The sequence below is a fragment of the Chiloscyllium plagiosum genome, unplaced genomic scaffold (assembly GCF_037043375.1).
Source record: "Chiloscyllium plagiosum isolate Xiang-an unplaced genomic scaffold, Cpla_swu_hap1 HiC_scaffold_44, whole genome shotgun sequence".
NCBI lineage: Eukaryota > Metazoa > Chordata > Chondrichthyes > Orectolobiformes > Hemiscylliidae > Chiloscyllium > Chiloscyllium plagiosum.
Window position 1 is genome coordinate 12,789,528 of NW_028270182.1, and position 22,253 is coordinate 12,811,780.

The 22,253-nt window shown below is 53.3% G+C and overlaps 1 protein-coding gene across 2 annotated transcripts in view; it reads right to left on the minus strand.

The window, feature by feature from the left end:
- tsc22d4 (TSC22 domain family member 4) overlaps positions 1–22,253 on the minus strand; it is a 106,591-nt gene that overhangs the window by 30,247 nt on the left and 54,091 nt on the right. For both annotated transcript variants that reach the window (XM_087982713.1, XM_087982712.1), the window contains one exon: positions 8,343–8,394. In XM_087982713.1, coding sequence (XP_087838839.1) covers positions 8,343–8,394 — 52 coding nt within the window. The remainder of the gene's footprint in view (positions 1–8,342; positions 8,395–22,253) is intronic.

The following is a 22,253-nucleotide window of genomic DNA, read 5'->3' on the forward strand; positions in this document are numbered from 1 at the left end:
GGGGGAGAGAGAGAGTGGAGAAGCAGGGGAGGAGAGAGAGAGTGTGTATAAGCAGGGAGAGAGAGAGTGTATAAGCAGGGAGAGAGAGAGAGTGTATAAGCAGGGAGAGAGTGAGAGTGTATAAGCATGGAGAGAGAGTGTATAAGCAGGGGGAGAGAGAGAGTGTATAAGCAGGGGGAGAGAGAGAGTGTATAAGCAGGGGGAGAGAGAGTGTGTATAAGCAGGGGGAGAGAGAGTGTGAAAAGCAGGGGGAGAGAGAGTGTGTATAAGCAGGGAGAGAGACAAAGAGTGTAGAAGCAGGGGGAGAGAGAGTGTGTATAAGCAGGGAGAGAGAGAGTGTATAAGCAGGGGGAGAGAGAGGGTGTATAAGCAGGGAGAGAGAGTGTGTGCATAAGCAGGGAGAGAGAGAGTGTATAAGCAGGGAGAGTGTATAAGCAGGGAGAGAGAGAGAGTGTGTGTGTAAGCAGGGAGAGAGAGAGTGTATAAGCAGGGGGAGAGAGAGAGTGTGTGTGCATAAGCAGGGAGAGAGAGAGTGTATAAGCAGGGAGAGAGAGAGTGTATGTATAAGCAGGGAGAGAGAGAGTGTGTGCATAAGCAGGGAGGGAGAGAGTGTATAAGCAGGGAGAGAGAGAGTGTATGTATAAGCAGGGAGAGAGAGAGTGTGTGTGTGTAAGCAGGGAGAGAGAGAATGTGTGTAAGCAGGGAGAGAGAGGGAGAGAGTGTGTGTAAGCAGGGAGAGAGAGGGAGAGAGTGTGTGTAAGCAGGGAGAGAGAGAGTGTATAAGCAGGGGGAGAGAGAGAGTGTGTGTGCATAAGCAGGGAGAGAGAGAGTGTATAAGCAGGGAGAGAGAGAGTGTATGTATAAGCAGGGAGAGAGAGAGTGTGTGCATAAGCAGGGAGAGAGAGAAAGTGTATAAGCATGGAGAGAGAGAGTGTATGTATAAGCAGGGAGAGAGAGAGTGTGTGCATAAGCAGGGAGGGAGAGAGTGTATAAGCATGGAGAGAGAGAGTGTATGTATAAGCAGGGAGAGAGAGAGTGTGTGTAAGCAGGGAGAGAGAGAATGTGTGTAAGCAGGGAGAGAGAGGGAGAGAGTGTGTGTAAGCAGGGAGAGAGAGGGAGAGAGTGTGTGTAAGCAGGGAGAGAGTGTGTATAAGCAGGGAGAGAGAGAGAGAGAGTATAAGCAGGGAAAGAGAGGGAGTGTGGATAAGCAGGGAGAGAGAGAGTGTGCATAAACAGGGAGAGAGAGAGTGTGGATAAGCAGGGAGAGAGAGAGACAGTGTATAAGCAGGGAGAGAGAGAGTGTGTGCATAAGCAGGGAGAGAGAGAGAGTGTGCATAAGCAGGGAGAGAGACAGAATGTATAAGCAGAGGGGGAGAGAGACTGAGTGTAAGCAGGAGGAGAGAGAGAGAGTGTATAAGCAGGGAGAGAGAATGTATAAGCAGGGGGAGAGAGGGAGAGAGAGTGTATAAGCAGGGAGGAGGAGAGAGTGTATAAACAGGCAGAGAGAGAGAGAGTGTGTGTAAGCAGGGAGAGAGAGTGTGTGTGTAAGCAGGGAGGGAGAGAGAGTGTGTAAGCAGGGAGAGAGAGAGTGTGTGCATAAGCAGGGAGAGAGAGAGAGTGTGCATAAGCAGGGAGAGAGACAGAATGTATAAGCAGAGGGGGAGAGAGACTGAGTGTAAGCAGGAGGAGAGAGAGAGAGTGTATAAGCAGGGGGAGAGAGAGAGTGTGTAAGCGGGGGAGAGAGAGAGATGGAGAAGCAGGAGGGGAGACAGAGAGAGTGGAGAAGCAGGGGGGAGAGAGAGAGAGAGAGTGTGTTTAAGCAGGGGGAGAGAGATAGAGAGTGTATAAGCAGGGAGAGAGAGAGTGTGTATAAGCAAGGGGAGACAGAGTGTGTATAAGCAGGGAGAGAGAGAGAGTGTGTATAAGCAGGGAGAGAGAGAGAGTGTGTATAAGCAGGGGGAGAGAGAGTGTATAAGCAGGGAGAGAGAGAGAGTGTGTATAAGCAGGGGGAGAGAGAGTGTATAAGCAGGGAGAAAGTGTATAAGCAGGGAGACAGAGAGGGTGAGAGAGAGTCAGAGTTGGAGTGTGGATAAGCAGGGAGAGAGAGAGTGTGTATAAGCAGGGGGAGAGAGTGTGTGAAAAGCAGGGGGAGAGAGAGAGTGTGTATAAGCAGGGGGAGAGAGAGTGTGCATAAGCAGGGAGAGAGAGAGAGAGTGTGGATAAGCAGGGAGAGAGAGAGTGTGTATAAGCAGGGGGAGAGAGAGTGTGAAAAGCAGGGGGAGAGAGAGTGTGTATAAGCAGGGAGAGAGAGAGTGTATAAGCAGGGGGAGAGAGAGAGTGTATAAGTAGGGAGAGTGTATAAGCAGGGAGAGTGTATAAGCAGGGAGAGAGAGAGAGTGTGTGTGCATAAGCAGGGAGAGAGAGAGTGTATAAGCAGGGAGAGAGAGAGTGTATGTATAAGCAGGGAGAGAGAGAGTGTGTGCATAAGCAGGGAGAGAGAGAGAGTGTATAAGCAGCGAGAGAGAGAGTGTATGTATAAGCAGGGAGAGAGAGAGTGTGTGCATAAGCAGGGAGAGAGAGAGAGTGTATAAGCAGGGAGAGAGAGAGTGTATGTATAAGCAGGGAGAGAGAGTGTGTGTGCATAAGCAGGGAGAGAGAGTGTGTGTAAGCAGGGAGAGAGAGAATGTATAAGCAGGGAGAGAGAGAGTGTATAAGCTGGGAGAGAGAGAGAGAGAGAGGGTGTATAAGCAGGGAGAGAGAGAGAGTGTGCATAAGCAGGGAGAGAGGGAGAGAGAGAGTGTGCATAAGCAGGGAGAGAGAGTGTATAAGCAGGGAGAGAGAGAGAGTGTGCATAAGCAGGGAGAGAGAGAGTGTCGAAGCAGGGAGAGAGAGAGTGTATAAGCAGGGGGAGAGAGGGAGTGTGCATAAGCAGGGAGAGAGAGAGAGAGTGTATAAGCAGGGAGAGAGATAGAGTGTGTATAAGCAGGGAGAGAGAGAGTGTGTGCATAAGCAGGGAGAGAGAGAGTGTGTGTAAGCAGGGAGAGAGAGTGTATAAGCAGGGGGAGAGAGAGAGTGTGCATAAGCAGGGAGAGAGAGAGTGTGTGTAAGCAGGGAGAGAGAGAGTGTATAAGCAGGGAGAGAGAGAGAGGGTGTGCATAAGCAGGGAGAGAGAGAGTGTGTGCATAAGCAGGGAGAGAGAGAGAGTGTATAAGCAGGGAGAGAGAAAGTGTATAAACAGGGAGAGAGTGTACAAGCAGGGAGAGAGAGAGTGTGTGCATAAGCAGGGAGAGAGAGAGAGTGTGCATAAGCAGGGAGAGAGACAGAATGTATAAGCAGAGGGGGAGAGAGACTGAGTGTAAGCAGGAGGAGAGAGAGAGAGTGTATAAGCAGGGGGAGAGAGAGAGTGTGTAAGCGGGGGAGAGAGAGAGTGGAGAAGCGGGGGGGAGACAGAGAGAGTGGAGAAGCGGGGGGGAGACAGAGAGAGAGAAAGTGTATAAGCAGGGGGAGAGAGAAAGAGAGTGTATAAGCAGGGAGAGAGAGAGTGTGTATAAGCAGGGAGAGAGAGAGTGTGTATAAGCAGGGGGAGAGAGAGTGTGTATAAGCAGGGAGAGAGAGAGAGTGTGTATAAGCAGGGGGAGAGAGAGTGTATAAGCAGGGAGAGAGAGAGAGTGTGTATAAGCAGGGGGAGAGAGAGTGTATAAGCAGGGAGAAAGTGTATAAGCAGGGAGACAGAGAGGGTGAGAGAGAGACAGAGTTGGAGTGTGGATAAGCAGGGAGAGAGAGAGTGTGCATAAGCAGGGAGAGAGAGAGAGAGTGTGGATAAGCAGGGAGAGAGAGAGAGTGTATAAGCAGGGAGAGAGAGAGAGTGTGTGTGTAAGCAGAGAGAGAGAGTGTATAAGCAGGGAGGGAGAGAGAGTGTATAAGCAGGGAGGGAGAGAGAGTGTATAAGCAGGGATAGACAGAGTGTGTGTAAGCAGGGAGAGAGAGAGTGTGTGTAAGCAGGGAGAGAGAGAATGTGTGTAAGCAGGGAGAGACAGGGAGAGAGTGTGTGTAAGCAGGGAGAGAGAGGGAGAGAGTGTGTGTAAGCAGGGAGAGAGAGAATGTGTGTAAGCAGGGAGAGAGAGGGAGAGAGTGTGTGTAAGCAGGGAGAGAGAGGGAGAGAGTGTGTGTAAGCAGGGAGAGAGAGTGTATAAGCAGGGAGAGAGAGAGAGAGAGTATAAGCAGGGAAAGAGAGGGAGTGTGGATAAGCAGGGAGAGAGAGTGTGCATAAACAGGGAGAGAGAGAGTGTGTGTATAAGCAGGGGGAGAGAGAGACAGTGTATAAGCAGGGAGAGAGAGAGAGAGAGAGAGAGTATAAGCAGGGAGGAGGAGAGAGTGTATAAACAGGCAGAGAGAGAGAGTGTGTGTAAGCAGGGAGGGAGAGAGAGTGTGTAAGCAGGGAGAGAGTGAGAGTGTATAAGCATGGAGAGAGTGTATAAGCAGGGAGAGAGAGAGAGTGAGTGTAAGCAGGAGGAGAGAGAGAGAGTGTATAAGCAGGGGCAGAGAGAGTGTATAAGCAGGGGGAGAGAGAGAGTGTATAAGCAGGGGGAGAGAGAGAGTGTATAAGCAGGGGGAGAGAGAGTGTGTATAAGCAGGGGGAGAGAGAGTGTGAAAAGCAGGGGGAGAGAGAGTGTGTATAAGCAGGGAGAGAGGCAAAGAGTGTAGAAGCAGGGGGAGAGAGAGTGTGAAAAGCAGGGGGAGAGAGAGTGTGTATAAGCAGGGAGAGAGACAAAGAGTGTAGAAGCAGGGGGAGAGAGTGTGTGTATAAGCAGGGAGAGAGAGAGTGTGTAAGCAGGGGGAGAGAGAGAGTGGAGAAGCAGGGGAGGAGAGAGAGAGTGTGTATAAGCAGGGAGAGAGAGAGAGTGTATAAGCAGGGAGAGAGAGAGAGTGCATAAGCAGGGGGAGAGAGAGTGTGTATAAGCAGGGAGAGAGAGAGTGTATAAGCAGGGGGAGAGAGTGTGTATAAGCAGGGAGAGAGAGAGTGTATAAGCAGAGGGAGAGAGAGAGTGCATAAGCAGGGAGAGAGAGAGTGTATAAGCAGGGGGAGAGAGAGAGAGTGTGTGTGCATAAGCAGGGAGAGAGAGAGAGTGTATAAGCAGGGAGAGAGAGAGTGTATGTATAAGCAGGGAGAGAGAGTGTGTATAAGCAGAGGGAGAGAGAGAGTGTATAAGCAGGGGGAGAGAGAGTGTGTATAAGCAGGGGGAGAGAGTGTGTATAAGCAGGGAGAGAGAGAGTGTATAAGCAGGGGGAGAGAGAGTGTGTATAAGCAGGGAGAGTGTATAAGCAGGGAGAGAGAGTGTGTAAGCAGGGAGAGAGAGAGAGTGTATAAGCAGGGAGAGAGTGAGAGTGTATCAGCATGGAGAGAGAGTGTATAAGCAGGGAGAGAGAGAGAGTGAGTGTAAGCAGGAGGAGAGAGAGAGAGTGCATAAGCAGGGGCAGAGAGAGTGTGTATAAGCAGGGGGAGAGAGAGTGTGTATAAGCAGGGGGAGAGCGAGTGTGAAAAGCAGGGGGAGAGAGAGTGTGTATAAGCAGGGAGAGAGAGTGTATAAGCAGGGAGAGAGAGTGTATAAGCAGGGGGAGAGAGAGAGTGTATAAGCAGGGAGAGAGAGAGTGTATAAGCAGGGAGAGTGTATAAGCAGGGAGAGAGAGAGAGTGTGTGTGTAAGCAGGGAGAGAGAGAGTGTATAAGTAGGGGGAGAGAGAGAGAGTGTGTGTGCATAAGCAGGGAGAGAGAGAGTGTATAAGCAGGGAGAGAGAGAGTGTATGTATAAGCAGGGAGAGAGAGAGTGTGTGCATAAGCAGGGAGAGAGAGAGAGTGTATAAGCATGGAGAGAGAGACTGTATAAGCAGGGGGAGAGAGTGTATAAGCAGGGAGAGAGAGAGAGTATATAAGCAGGGAGAGGGAGAGTGTGTGCATAATCAGGGATGGAGAGAGAGTGTATAAGCAGGGAGAGAGAGAGTGTGTGCATAATCAGGGATGGAGAGAGAGTGTATAAGCAGGGAGAGAGAGAGAGAAAGAGAGTGAATAAGCAGGGAGGTGAGAGACTGTGCATAAGCAGGGAGAGGGCGAGAGAGAGAGTGTGTATAAGCAGGGAGAGAGAGAGTGTGTAAGCAGGGGGAGAGAGAGAGTGGAGAAGCAGGGGAGGAGAGAGAGAGAGTGTGTATAAGCAGGGGGAGAGAGTGTGTATAAGCAGGGAGAGAGAGAGAGTGTATAAGCAGGGGGAGAGAGAGAGTGTATAAGCAGGGGGAGAGAGAGTGTGAAAAGCAGGGGGAGAGAGAGTGTGTATAAGCAGGGAGAGAGACAAAGAGTGTAGAAGCAGGGGGAGAGAGAGTGTGAAAAGCAGGGGGAGAGAGAGTGTGTATAAGCAGGGAGAGAGACAAAGAGTGTAGAAGCAGGGGGAGAGAGAGTGTGTATAAGCAGGGAGAGAGAGTGTGTGCATAAGCAGGGAGAGAGAGAGTGTATAAGCAGGGAGAGTGTATAAGCAGGGAGAGAGAGAGTGTATATCAGCACGGAGAGAGTGAGAGAGTGTGTAAGCAGGGAAAGAGAAAGGGAGAGAGTGTGTATAAGCAGGGAGAGAGAGAGAGTGTGCATAAGCAGGGAGAGAGAGAGCGAGTTGGGGGGGAGAGAGAGGAGGGATGATGGAGGGAGAGAGAGAGGAGCGACGATGGGGGGAGAGAGAGAGAGAGAGAGAGAGAGGAGGGACGATGGGGGGGAGAGAGAGGAGGGACGAATGGAGGGAGGGAGAGAGAGAGAGGAGGGACGATGGGGGGAGAGACAGAGAGGAGGGACGATGGGGGAGAAAGAGAGAAGAGGGACGATGGGGGAGACAGAGATATAGGAGGGACGATGGGGGAGAGAGAGGAGGGACGAATGGAGGGAGGGAGAGAGAGAGAGGAGGGACGATGGGGGGAGAGAGAGAGAGGAGGGACGATGGGGGAGAAAGAGAGAAGAGGGACGATGGGGTAGACAGAGATATAGGAGGGACGATGGGGGAGAGAGAGGAGGGACGATTGGGGAGACAGAGATATAGGAGGGACGATGGGGGGAGAGAGAGAGGAGGGATGATGGAGGGGTGAGAGAGAGGAGGCACGAATGGGGGGGAGAGAGAGAGGAGGGACGAATGGGGAGAGAGAGAGAGGAGGGACGAATGGGGAGAGAGAGAGAGGAGGGACGATGGGGGGGAGAGAGAGAGAGAGGAGGAACGATGGGGGCAAGAGAGAGAGAGAGAGAGAGGAGGGACGATGGGGGAGAGAGAGAGAGGAGGGATGATTGGGGGGAGAGAGAGAGGAGGGACGAAGGGGGAGACTGGAGGACAGTGAGAGAGAGGGACCATGGGGAGAGAGAAAGGAGGGGGGAACGATGTGGGGTGTGAAAGGGAGGAAGGACCATGTCTCTCTCAGACACCCTGGAATGACATACAAGAACGGGAAAGGGCAAATAGAGAAACCCTTTCCCACTCAGATGGGAGTCTCGGGAACGAGGGGGCACATTCAGTATTGGGCCCAGCCCACTCAGGAGAGACATTAGGAACCAATCCTCACACACAAAGGCCAGATTTCAGAGGCTGAGGAGCTTCAGATCAGTGAGGAAATGAAGGCCTACAGGCCAAAGGCAGGTTGACGGAGGTAGGCCGCAGATCAGCCACTACGTGGTGGAACAGGCTCGAGGGGTTGAATGGTCTACTCCTGCTTCGATCCACCTGCCCAACGCAGCTCAACAAAGAGGCAGGCCTTCTCTGAGTGACGGCACCGGGGCTCAGGGAACTGGAGTGGGCACTGGGGCCCACACAGGCCTGACTCCTCGGGCCTCAGGCTTCCTGCAGCCTGGCCTGAGGCGCACACAGGCCGGGGGGAACAAGCTCCAGGCTGACGTCAAACTGCTGGGCCTGACTGCACGGCGACACACAGCCCACTTCAGGATGAGCAAGGCGCCACCTCAATGCAAAGTTCACCCTGCCACCGGGGAGGTGCAGGTAGCCGAGGTCGGACGAGCGACCCCAGCACGGAGGCTGGGGGGGGAACGGACATTTGAACAAATAAAACAAACCAGTGGGACTGAGAGACCGTGATGCGGTTGGTCGTCAGGAAAACCTATCCGATTGGCTGGTGCCCCGTGCCGGGAAGGAATCTGCTGCCCTCACCCGGGTCTACCCTACACCTGACTCCACACTGCCCTCTGAAACAGGCCAGGAGAGCCACTCGGTTCAAGGGGCAACTAGGGACGGGCAGCAGAAGTGGTCTCGTCCCAGCCATGCCCCAGGGGGGACAGGATAAAACCCATGAGGAATGGCTCAGCCATCTTACCATGGCCTGTTCGATCTTGTTGTCGATGGCGACCATGCTGCTGCTGGAACCACTGCGGGTGGGGGTGGAGGGGGAAGAGAGACAAGAAACAGGGACACGTCAGTGGGAGCAGAACAGAACGGGACACACACCAGGGAGAGGGGAGCTGGAAACCTACCCCCTTTACACACACAGACACACACGCACATACACAGAAACACACACATACACAGAAACACACTCACAAAGACACTCACAAACACATACATACAAAGACACACACACAGACACACGCACACGGACAAACACGTTCACACACACACACACGGACACAGACACACACACGGTCACACACACAGACACACACACAGACACACGCACACACACACACATACAAACACACACTAACACACACACACCCATACACAGACACAGAGACACTCTCACACACAGACACACACCACACGCACCCACATGCACACACACTCTCACACAAACACACCCACCCACACACATACACACACTCACTCTCTCTCTCACACACACACAGACACACACACACACTCAGCACACACAGATTTACAGACACACACACTTCCTGCAATGCTGTGGGTAACTACCTAGGGCTTGGAGTAATGAGGCGGGGGTGGGGGACACGGAGATTAGCAGAGCTGCAAATTGCCGGCAGCCCACGGCTGGAACCCAGAGCACAGTTCTGCATGGCACTCCCCCCACATCCCGAGAACACAAGCCAGCCTCCCATTCACTGACTGCATCTGTAAATCCCGCTGCCTCGGGACTGCAGCCAACATCATCAATGACCCCTTCCAGCCCCGGTTATAATCCATTCCAACCGCTTCTGTCAGACAGAAGGTACAAAACATGTACCAACAGATTCAAGAACAGCTTCTTCCTCACTGTTATTAGACTTCTGAATTGACCTCTCAGATGTTAATTTTAATGTTGCCCTCGGTCTCTGTGCACTTTCTCTGCAGCCATAACATTGTATTCCTCGCTCTGTTCTATCACCCTAATACACTCTGTATGGTATGAGCTGCCTGTACTGCACACAGAACCAAGCCTTTCACTGTACCTAGGTACATGGGACAATGATAAATCAAATCCAAGTTACTTAGTGCTTTGAGCACTGGGTTAGCCAAGTCCTACGACCGTTCATCCCCCCTCCAACTGAACACAAGCCACCACCATTGTACAATGGGGCATTAAAACTCCATCACTCAGTCACAGAGAGACAGAGAGAGAGCAAGAGACAGAGAGAGTGAGAGAGAGACAGAGAGGGAGTGAGAGAGAGACAGAGAGTGAGAGACAGAGAGGGAGTGAGAGAGAGACAGACAGGGAGAGAGCGAGAGACAAGAGAGGGAGAGAGCGAGAGAGAGACAGAGAGGGAGTGAGAGAGACAGACAGAGTGAGAGAGCGAGAGACAGAGAGTGAGAGAGTGACAGAAAGGGAGTGAGAGACAGAGAGGAAGTGAGAGAGACAGACAGAGAGAGAGGGAGTGAGAGAGAGACAGCGAGAGAGACAGAGAGGGAAGGAGTGAGTGAGTGAGAGAGAGGGAGAGAGAGACAGACAGAGAGGGAGTGAGAAAGACAGAGAGAGAGCAAGAGAGACAGAGGGCAAGAGACAGAGGGCGAGAGACAGACAGAGCAAGAGACAGAGAGGGAGTGAGAGACAGAGAGAGCAAGCGACTGACAGAATTGCAGCAAGAGAGAGCAAACAAGAGACAGAGAGGGAGCGCGAGCGAGTTAGACAGAGAGAGTGCACGAGTGAGATAGAAAGTGTGAGTGAGAGACAGATAAGAGAGAGCAAGTCAGACAGCGAGAGCACAAGCGAGAGAGAGAGACAGAGAGAACAAGGCAATATGCACAATGGCGTGAAAGTTTCCGGGGACTCCCCCCTGTTTTAAAATCCATGCCCCTGTACAGCAGGAAAGTTAGAAAACACTTCTTTGGGTGGTAGAATTGAGGAACTCACTCTCATGAAAAGGCATGAGGCTGCAGCTCAGTTAGTCATTTCAAATCAGAGATATACTTACTTAGATAAAGCAATAACAAAGGATGTGGACTCAAGGGAGATTGATGCGAGTTCAGATACAGAGCAGCCATTGAACAGGGCCTGCTGCTGTTCATGCAAAGGTCTAGCTCAGTGGCACCACTCTCACAGGAGAAAGTAAGGGAGAGATAGGAGACCTGACAGGGTGGGCTTAGAGGATATATCCATCCCCTTCTGGGAGAGAACAGACTGACGAAGGAGTCCAACACTGATCAGGAGTAAAACGGAATGAAGCTGAAGTTAGATCAGCATGACCTTACTGAAAGGCAGAGGGGTCAAATGGCCAACTCCTAAGTCGCAGGACTGGCAGTGCCGTCAATGGGACGGTAACTAAAGCCCAGTCACCCTCTCCAGTGCGTGAAAGACACCCCACTGCCTCTCTTTGGCCAGTTCTGCATTTTAGAAGTACTTCACTAACATCCTGAGGCACTATGTGAATGGAAGTGATGATATGGAGGAGCCAGTATTGGACTGGGGTGGACAAAGTTAAAAATCACACACCACCAGGTTATAGTCCAACAGGTTTATTTGGAAGCACTAGCTTTCTGAGTGCTGCTCCTCAACCACCTGATGGAGGAGCAGTGCTCTGAAAGCTAGTGCTTCCAAATAAACCTGTTGGACTATAATCTGGTGGTGTGTGATTTGTAATTATATGAACGGAAACTCTCTCTGGCTTTCAGGTTGGTCCACGGCTCCGTGCGTACTGACCTCCTGAGGTACTAGCACACTTCCAGCTCTGGTCCAGCTCAGACATTTCTCTGTTGCCAGCCCATTTTCCCAGCAGGTTACAGTGTGACTCTGACTGAGCGGGCAAGCGAGTAGTCTCAAATCAGAGGGCCAATACTGCTCCCCGATGGGGTTACAAAGGATTCTGCACAAGGCAGCTCTGACTGAGACACTGAGGACTCGGAGTAGCAAAGGCCCTCATCACTCAGCCTTTTAAAATGGTGCTATGAACAGAACAGCAAGACGTGTGCCGTCATCAGGGTGGGGGTGTTACTCGTAAATGGTGCAGGTAATGGGGATTGGAATCCCACTGCAGCCGTGTAAGGGGGATTGCTGATTCAGTTCTGCGGATAAATCCAAAAGGTAATGTGTCAGCCTGGGATGATAGTGACCACAAGACTCCTGTGAAAACCCCACCTGGTTCACCAACATCCTTTAAGGAGGGAAACAGCCACTCTTACCCAGTCTGGCCTACACGTGACTCCAGACCACTGCGGCTCAACTGCCCAGGGAGTCACTTGGCCAGACCTAGAGAGTACTGATGGCTGGGCCCACATATTCAGTGAATGAATTACGGAAAGCGGGTTACACAAGGCAGCGCTGAGAGGGAGAGAGAGAGAGAGAGCGAGCGCACAGCACAGTGTTCTGCCTTATCTTCCTCAGCTACCCTCCTCAGGCCCCCAATTCCCCTCCCTGTCTCGACAGCCTCCTCCAGTCCGACTGACCCTGAGAGATCTCGGTTCTGCTCCAGTCCTGGAGTCTTGCCTGGCCTGACTCCCATCACTCCACAGTTAAACAGTCATTGAGATGTACAGCACAGAAACAGACCATCGGTCCAACCCGTCCATGCCGACCAGATATCCCAACCCAAACTAGTCCCACCTGCCAGCACCCGACCCATACCCCTCCAAACCCTTCCTATTCATTTTAAATGCTGTAATTGTACCAGCCTCCACTTCCTCTGGCAGCTCATTCCATACACATACCACCCTCTGTGTGAAAACGTTACCCCTTAGGTCTCTTATATCTTTCCCCTCCCACCCTAAACCGATGCCTGCTAGTTCTGCACTCCCCCATCCCAGGGAAAAGACTTTGTCTATTTATCCTATTCATGCCTCTCATGATTTTGTAAACCTCTACAAGGTCACCCCTCAGCCTCCGACGCTCCAGGGAAAACAGCCCCAGCCTGTTCAGCCTCTCCCTGTAGCTCAAACCCTCCAACCTTGGCAACATCCTTGTAAATCTTTTCTGAACCCTTTCAAGTTTCACAACATCTTCTGTGCTTTGAGCTGCCCAGTCCCCGAGGTCTGGACTCCACACCCACCACCCCACGGCCCCGAAACCTCAGCTGCTGCTCGATCCCGAAACCAACCCCTCAGACGAGTGGGACTGACATCTCCCCGTCTGACTATTGTTAAAGACGCTGTGTGAATCAGCCACCCACCCACACACACACCTGAAGGTGGGGGGTGGGTAAGGCAGCATCGCTAGGAGAAGCTCCCACCCCTTCCTGAGCCGACAGATCCAATGGCCTGGCTCCCATCACTCTTTGGAGGGTTGGCGTGGGCTCGATGGGCTGAACGGCTTGCTCCCACACTGTGGCGACGCTCAGGGCGTGCACACCTTCGCCTCAGAGCGGAGTCAGAAGGCCTGAGGTTTGAGCTCTGCCTCCGAGTGCCATATGAAAGCAGGCTGGCGCTGCCCGTGCTTGTACGGAGGGAATGCTGCACTGTTGTTGGGAGGCGCTAGCGAGACCTCCCCCACCGCTGGGAGGAGCAGCTGGGCTAGTCCCTGACATCTAATCCCTCGCTCCAAAACCTGGTGACCGCCATCTCGCTGCGGGAGGAAACAACCTCCCGGAAACTTCCGGAATATAAACAACTGACCAATTACCTCCTTGCTCTGAAGGACAAAGGCAAGTATTCCACATGCCTTCAGTACTACCTTAGCCAACAGCTCTGTGGCATCCCACAATGTGTACATATACACACTAATCTCCTCGGATCGTCTCCACTTCCTCCAGTCTGACTATTCACCGTGTAAACCCTTTGCCCTCCCAAAATGCATTGTTTGTAAAAGCAAAGAGAGTTGGGGGGCATTTCTGACCAGACACAAGGCTATTGCGGTTCCCTCGCTATGGAAGCCATTTTGAGGTTAGCCACAGGCCTCCCTACCCGGATGTGGGGGGAGACTCTCTAGAGCGGGAGGAATCTGGAAGATCCGCCCAGACGTGGGACACGGGCATGGCTGGCGAGTGTTGAGTGCCCATCCCTAATTGCCCCTGACCAGCTGATGGCCAGCCACCTACTGGCGCAGATCGGCTGGGCTGAATGGCCTCTTTCGGGGCTAGGTCCATTCCGTAACTCCATGTCGGGGTCTAAACATGGGGATGATGAGGACATCGGGATGATGTAACCAGCGCACTGCTGCCGGCCTGATTTCGGCCTGTACTCGTTGCTCCTCAATTCCTCCACGTTTCGAAACGTCACTGGGGCCCCGTGACCCACTCTGCTTCCGGTTTGTTGTAAAAAAAACAATCTGTCTCCACACCCTCTGGCCAGTTCAACAGATCCATCTCGCTATCTCTGGCTAGGCTCGAAGTGGAGGGTGGAAGCTCTGTGTTTCGGTGTGATGAAGTAACGTCGTGTGGCACTGCCAGAACCATACAGGGAACCATCTATGAAACTCAGCCACAACTCCCCTCTCCCTCCCTACCTCCCGCACAGCCCTGCCAGTGAGAACGGGGGAGGGAGGGTGGGGCCTGGATTTCATTTTCTGTCAGCATCATCCGGGGTTAGGGGGAAGTGTCCCAAAATCACAGTGAAACCTACAAATGGAAGAGGCCTCAACGAGGGTCACTGGGAGCCTCCAGCATCTGAAGGAGGAGTCTCGTCAATTCGCCCAGCCACAGCTCACAGAATCCCTACAGTGTGGAAACAGGCCACTTGGCCCAACCAGTCCACTCGGACCCATTCCCCTAACACTCTACATATACCCCTGACGAATGCACCTAACCCACACATCCCTGAACACTACGGGGCAACTCAGCATGGCCAATCCACCCGAATCTGCACATACAGTCATAGAGATGTACAGCACGGAAACAGACTCTTCGGTCCAACCCGTCCAGATATCCCAACCCAGTCTAGTCCCACTTGCCAGCACCTGGCCCATATCCCTCCAAACCCTTCCTATTCATATACCCATCCAGGTGCCTTTTAAATATTGCAATTGTACCAGCCTCCACCACTTCCTCTGGCAGCTCATTCCATACACATACCACCCTCTGCGTGAAAACGTTGCCCCTTAGGTCCCTTTTAAATCTTTCTCCTCTCACCCTAAACCTATACTCTCTAGTTCATCTCTGGATTGTGGGAGGAAACCGGACTCCCAGGGCTTGTTCAGTCGTGGCCTGTGATTAGGTTATCGGCAGAGAATTCCACACTGGGGGCGGGGTCCCTTGGTGGTCTTATGGTTCTGACCACGATTCTCTGTGTCTCAGTATTGCTTCAGCTCTGTGCCAAAGGGTTAGGATACTCTCTAAGCAGCCTTGCTGATTTGCTGCAGTGCATCTTGTAGACAGCATCCACTGCTGCCCCTGAGCGTCAGTGGTGGACACTTATGGATGTGACATCAATCAAGCGTGGGCTGCTTTGTCCTGGATGGTGTCGAGCTTCTAACATTGGAGCTGCCCCCATCCAGGGCAAGTGGAGAGTATTCCCTCACCCTCCTGTCTAGTCGAGGAGCTACTTGCTGCAGGATTCCCAGCTTCCGACCTGCTCTTGTAGCCACAGCGTTCACACAGCAAGCCCAGTTCAGTTTCTGGTAAGCAGTAAACCCCAGCACGTGGATTCTATAAGTCATCCATTCCCCCTTTTGCCCTCTCTGCGGGAGGTAGGAGGTGAAGAGGGAGATGACACAGGGCAGGGTGACACGAGGCATATGGACACCCAAGATGGCTGCTGAGTCATCAGTTGGCCAACGTGACACCCAAGATGGCCGCTGGATCACAATATGGAGACACACAGCAGAGCAGATACAGACACTGCCTGTGGCCACCAGATTGCCAGCACAATGCGCTCACAACCTCGCTGATTAGTTTAAGGCGGGTGGGGGAGAGAATACACAAGAGTAACGAACACTGCCCCCAAAGTGTCTGGGTCCAGCCAACACCTCTTAGAGAAATGCTAACAGTTTGATACAGCCTCAATACAAAGTGCTAACAGCCAGGGCTGCAGTAATCGTCCTCCTCAGGAAGAGTGATTAGTGCCCATTACTACAGCAATGGACTTCCACACAGACATTGAAACTGACAATGTCTACACTAAGGAGGAGAAAGTGAGGGCTGCAGATGCTGGAGATCAGAGCTGAAAATGTGTTGCTGGAAAAGCGCAGCAGGTCAGGCAGCATCCAGGGAACAGGAGAATCGACGTTTCGGGCATAAGTCGATTCTCCTGTTCCCTGGATGCTGCCTGACCTGCTGTGCTTTTCCAGCAACACATTTTCAGCAATGTCTACACTGAAGCTGACAATGACCACGTGGAAATTAACAAAGGCTGCGCTGGAACTGACAAAGACTGGATCGAAACTACCAATGATTCTGCAATGATTGCCAGAACCAAACCACGTCACAAAGACAATAATCACATCGCTGACCTATTGTATCACAAGATGGATAAAAGTTTCTTGACGTGTGCTCCGGGTCGAGAGAGGACTCGCTGCTGACCACTCTGCTGTTGGTGTCACCCCGGGACGCACACCGAGACGAACATCAACTGTGCCTGGAGGGTCATCAACTCGGTGAAGGGCGCTCTCTGGGTGGTCCGAAACCTGCTGATCTTCCAGCTGAAGGAGTTGACCCCGACTGAGTGTTGCAGACTGGCACATTCCAAGGTCCAGAACTACGTGTTGAGGGACGCGCTGAAGCTTGGGGCAGCTGCCGCCAAGGCGCGGTGGGGAAAGACCGCCGTGTAACATCTGCCTGCCTAAAGAAGAACAGGGGGCCCGCGCAGTCATTTGGGCTCTGCTGACACCTCAGCTAAAAATGTAATCGTACAGACCTGTAAATAGGAATGATTACTCTGTTTTCAGTATGCAAACAAATGGAATGTTTACATATGTATGGCATGTCCAGTTGTACAGATCATCAAAGTATTTTATGAATAAAGTATATTTTTGAAATTAAAAAAAGTCTTTCTCTCCCCAAGATTTCCTTGTGCAATGAACTCTGTCATTGAACCCCGGTTCTGGCTCCGAGACTGGTGTTTTCCCCCACAACAGAAGTGAAATGCTGTTGCACTTTTCTTCAGGTAACTCCACCCCAACCCCCAACCCTGCTCAGAATGCCCATGTACCTTGCTAAAGGTTTAGCGACGTCACTGCTCAGCAGCACAAACACCAAGGAGTCCCAGAACAGGAAACACCAACGAGATCACTGGCCAATTTCCTCCCCGCTCTGACTCACAAACACCAAGGTGTGATTGTGTCTAACCCTGCTCCCTGACACAGCACTATCGCTAATGATGCCCTGCTACACCAGTGCCCCTAAACCACAACACGGAGGGCACACAGAAGTATTTCATGCCAACGCTTCCTTCAAATCATCCTCAGAATATCACAGCAAGGCGCAACTCAGTGAGTTAGCGCCTCCTCCTGGGTTTACATGGTAGCTCAGTGATTCGGAACCAGGTTCGATTCCACCCACAGTGTGGGGTTTGCACATCTCCCAGTGGCCACTGTTATCTTTATTCATGCACGGGATGAGGGTGTCACTGGCTGAACAAGCCCATAATCCTGGCTGCAAACTGCCTGCGCAGCTCCCCCCCCCCAACCCCAACTGTAAGGCGGGGTCTGCTAGAGGGGACACCCAGCACCGGTGACACCCACGTTTCCAAAGGAACAGCAGCAACCTCCCCTAAGCCTGTACGCCACTCCACCTAACCTCAACGCAGACCGCTGAATGCACCGTGGGATCCTGCTGTGCACAGGCGGACTGCTGAGCCTCCTCTGCCAGGATGGAGGCTGCTGGACCAACAGGGGGTGGAGAAAGTTCCGCTCGCTCCGAGATTAACTGCGATGGAATAACGGCCTGGTCGCAGCACGGAGAGGCGCTACACAAACGCGGGGCTCTGGGAATGTCGGGCTGGGCAGCTGGGAACCTCAGCGGCACCTTTTACCTGTGGAAGAACAGCAGCAGCGACAGGAGGGTCTTGTCCAGGTTGCGGTTGTAGCCGTGGTTGTGGTGGTTGTCGTTCCTCACCGTGCCGGGGCCACCTGTGTAAGCCTCGGGCCCTTGCTGGCCGCGGCGTGGGGACAGGGTCCTCAAGCGGCGCTGCTGCTGGCAGTTGTTGTTGTTCTTGCTGCTGCTACTGCAACAGCTGCCCGAGCGAGCCATGGACATCTCCCGAGCCGACAGCATGATCTAGAGGGGCGGAACGGCCAGGAGGCTGACACGGGGATTGGCGCCCAGTCCTGTTCTCTCCTTCCAGCCTGAGCCTGTGGATTGGCACCTCGTTGGGAGGGGACAGTGAGAGACCCGCTCTGTCGATGAGAGGTACACCCCACTCTGGGACAGCTGAGTGCAGGGACACAGAGGACAGGGGGTTGGGAGAACCGTTGGGTTAGAACATCACCATCCTGTTGCCGGGAGCGCGGCATTCCACTGCTTTAATATTCAGAGCCAGCGCGGCCCATCAGCCCACACGGCTCGCTGTGACTGGTTGGCAGAGAACACAGCACTCCCACTCCCAGCTCCTGCCCCTGCGTCTGTGCCAAGCCTCTCCCTCCGAACCTTTCACTGCCGTGAGGAACCCGGGGAGGACATTCAGCCCTTTGCGCCCATCCTGTCTCGTTCCTCCCCTCCCCCTGCCGAGGCTCAGACACGGGCAGGACTGTTCCATCGTGATCGAGAGCTCAGGGAGCTGGAGTGGGGGGGGGGAGATACTCAGCAGGGAAACACCTCAGTGGGAGGAACCGGGAACGCACCCAATACCAAGATAATGCAGACGCTGGATGGGAAGAGGCTGGAGTCTCGAGAATTTCAAACACTCTCACACACACACACTCACACATAGACACTCTCTCACACACACACTCACACAATACACACTGTCTCTCTCTCAGACACACATACACTCTCTCACACACACAGACAGATACACACACTCTCTCACACACACAACACACACTGTCTCTCTCTCTCTCTCAGACACATGCACACTCTCTCACACACAGACACAGATACACACACACTCTCACACACAACACACACTCTCTCTCTCTCTCAGACACATGCACACTCTCTCACACACAGACACAGATACACACACACACTCTCACACACAATACACACTGTCTCTCTCTCAGACACACATACACTCTCTCACACACACAGACACAGATACACACACACTCTCACACACACAACACACACTGACTCTCTCTCAGACACAGACACACGCACACTCTTTCACACACAGACACTGACGCACACACACACTCTGTCACACACAAAACACACTCTCTCACAGTGACACAGACGCACGCACGCACACACACACAACACAGTCTCTCTCTCTCAGACACAGATGCACACACACTCTTTCACACAGACGCACACACACACTCTCACACACACAGACACACACTCTCTCACACACACGCACACACACACTCTCACACACACACACTCACACACACACTCTCACACACACAGACACAGACGCACACACACAGACGCACACACTCTCTCACACACACACGCAGACACAGACGCACACACACGCAGACGTAAAAACACACTCTCTCCCACACACACAGACGCACACACACACACTCTCTCTCACACACACACACTCTCTCTCACACACAGACAAGACACACACACACACACTCTCTCTCACACACACACACACTCTCTCACACACACAGACAAGACACACACACACTCTCTCTCACACACACACAGACACACACACACACACTCACACACACACACTCTCTCACACACACACAAACACAGACGCACACACACACTCTCTCACACACACAGACACAGACACACACACACAGACGCACACACACACTCTCTCTTACACACACACAGACACAGACGCACACACACTCTCACACACACAGACACAGACGCACACACACACACACACACACTCTCTCTCAGACACTCACAAACACACACACTCTCGGACTCCCGTGAGTGATGAGAATATAAAGCACTTCCTTTCTATACAGCACAGCGCCTCAACTGATTTGACTCTGGACAGGAAGATCCCGTGCTGTGCTCGCGATGCGACAGTTAAGAATGGCATTCAGAAAGCTTGGAAAGGGCACCCAATGCTAAACCCGCATTAACCAAAGTGCTGCTGGCTGGGAATGAGCTCCATCCAGCACACTCTGCCTTAGTGTGCAGTCAGAATGAGACTGCCTGGGAGGAGAGAGTTTCAATGGCCCTCTCTCACACAGGAGTTAACACAGCCTGCAAGTAAATAACGCTGCTGTTTACGAGCGCTGTGACATTTGTGCACACAAAAGAGTCTTGGACTGCTCCCTGTGAAATGGTAATCAGGCTCATTAGAAGGTGCTGCACTCCCACAGTAATGGGGAAACCAACAAACAGGAGATCCCAGAGAGAGAGAGAGAGAGAGAGAGAGGGGGGGGGAAGACTGGGGCAGAGAGAGAGAAAGAGAGAGAGAGAAAGAGCGAGAGAGAGAGGGTAAGAGTGGGAGGGGAAGAGAGAAAGAGAAGGGAAGAGTTGGGGCGGAGAGAAGAGGAAGAGTTGGGGGAGAGAGACAGGGAAGAGTAGGGGGGAGATAGAGAGAGGGGAAGAATTGGGGGGGAGAGAGAGGGGGAAGAGTGGGGTGGGGGGAGGGAGAGGGGGAAGAGTGGGGTGGGGGGAGGGAGAGGGGGAAGAGTGGGGTGGGGGGAGGGAGAGGGGAAAGGTGGGGTGGGGAGAGAGAGAGAGGGGAAGGGTGGGGAGGGAGAGAGAGGAAAGAGTGTGTGGGGAGAGAGAGAGAGGGAAGAGTGTGGGGGCAGAGAGAGAGGGAAGAGTGTAGGGGGAGAGAGAGAGAGGGGGGAAGAGTGGGGAGGGAGAGAGAGAGGGGTGAAGAGTGGGGAGGGAGAGAGTGAGGGGGAAGAGTGGGGAGAGAGGGAAGAGTGTGGGGGAAGAGAGAGAGGAAAGAGTGTGGGGGGAGAGAGAGAGGAGTGTGGGGGGAGAGAGGGAGGGGAAAAGTGTGGGGAGGGAGAGAGAGGGGGTGAAGAGTGTGGGGGGAGAGAGAGGGAAGAGTGTGGGGGTAGAGAGAGGGGGGAAAAGTGTGGGGAGGGAGAGAGAGGGGGTGAAGAGTGTGGGGAGTGAGAGAGAGGGGTGAGTGTGGGGGGAGAGAGAGAGGAGTGTGGGGGAGAGAGAGAGAGGGAAGAATGGGGGGCAGAGAGGGAAGAGTGTGGGGGGAGAAAGAGAGGGAAGAGTGTGAGGGGAGAGAGGGGGAAGAGTCTGGGGGGAGAGAGAGAGGGAAGAGTGCGGGGGAGAGAGAGGGAAGAGTGTGGGGGGAGAAAGAGAGGGAAGAGTGTGGGGGGAGATAGAGGGGGAAGAGTCTTGGGGGAGAGAGAGAGGGAAGAGTGCGGGGAGAGAGAGGGAAGAGTGTGGGGGGAGAAAGAGAGGGAAGAGTGTGGGGGGAGAGAGAGGGGGAAGAGTCGGGGGGAGAGAGAGGGAAGAGTGTGGGGGGAGAGAGAGAGGGAAGAGTGTAGGGGGGAGACAGAGAGGGGGAAGAGTGTGGGGGGAGAGAGAGGGAAGAGTGTGGGGAGAGAGAGAGAGGGAAGAGTGTGGTTGGAGAGAGAGGGAAGAGTGGGGTGATAGAGAGGGAAGAGTGTGGGGGAGAGAGAGAGAGAGGGAAGAGTGTGGGTGGAGAGAGAGGGAAGAGTGGGGTGATAGAGAGGGAAGAGTGTGGGGGAGAGAGAGAGAGAGGGAAGAGTGTGGGGGGAGAGAGAGAGAGAGGGAAGAGTGTGGGGGGAGAGAGAGAGGGAAGAGTGTGGGGGAGAGAGAGAGGGAAGAGTGTGGTGGAAGAGAGAGAGGGAAGAGTGTGGGGGAGAGAGGGGAGGAAGAGTGTGGGGGAGAGATAGAGAGAGGGAAGTGAGTGGGGGGAGAGAGAGAGGGAAGAGTGTGGGGGGAGAGAGAGAGAGGGAAGAGTGGGGAGGGGAGAGAGAGGGAAGAGTGATGGGGGAGAGAGAGAGAGGGAAGAGTGTGGGGGAGAGAGAGGGGGAAGAGTGGGGTGGGGAGAGAGAGGGAAGAGTGTGAGGGGGGAGAGAGAGAGAGAGGGGAAGAGTGTTGTGGGTAGAGAGAGAGGGGGAAGAGTGGTGTGGGGGGTGAGAGAGAGATGGAGGGGAAGAGTTGGGGGGGAGAGAGAGGCAAGGAGGGGGAGTGTGGGGCAGGGGAGGGGTGAGACAGGGAGACAGGGAGGAAGGGCTAACTGATGGCCCAGCATTTCAACTCCCCCTCCCACTCTGCCGAGGACATGGAGGTCCTGGCCCTCTTTCACCGCCGCTCCCTCACCACCAGACGCCTGGAGGAAGAACGCCTCATCTTCCGCCTCGGAACACTTCAACCCCAGGGCATCAATGTGGACTTCAAAAGCTTCCTCATTTCCCCTTCCCCCACCTCACCCTAGTTCCAAACTTCCAGCTCAGCATTGTCCCCACGACTTGTCCGGACTTGTCCTACCTGCCTATCTTCTTTTCCACCTATCCACTCCACCCTCTCCTCCCTGACCTATCACCTTCATCCCCTCCCCCACTCACCTATTGTACTCTATGCTACTCTCTCCCCACCCCCACCCTCCTCTAGCTTATCTCTCCATGCTTCAGGCTCTCTGCCTTTATTCCTGATGAAGGGCTTTTGCCTAAAAAGTCGATTTTGCTGCTCCTCGGATGCTGCCTGAACTGCTGTGCTCTTCCAGCACCACTAATCCAGAATCTGTTTTCCAGCATCTGCAGTCATTGTTTTGACCTCGCTGATATCTGTGTGCATCCTTCGCAGCGGGCCACCAAACTGACAACAATGCTCCTGGAAGGGGCAAAGAGATGAGACGGAAGCCACCTTGTAGGTGGCTCACAGAGCACTGGCTTCCCCCT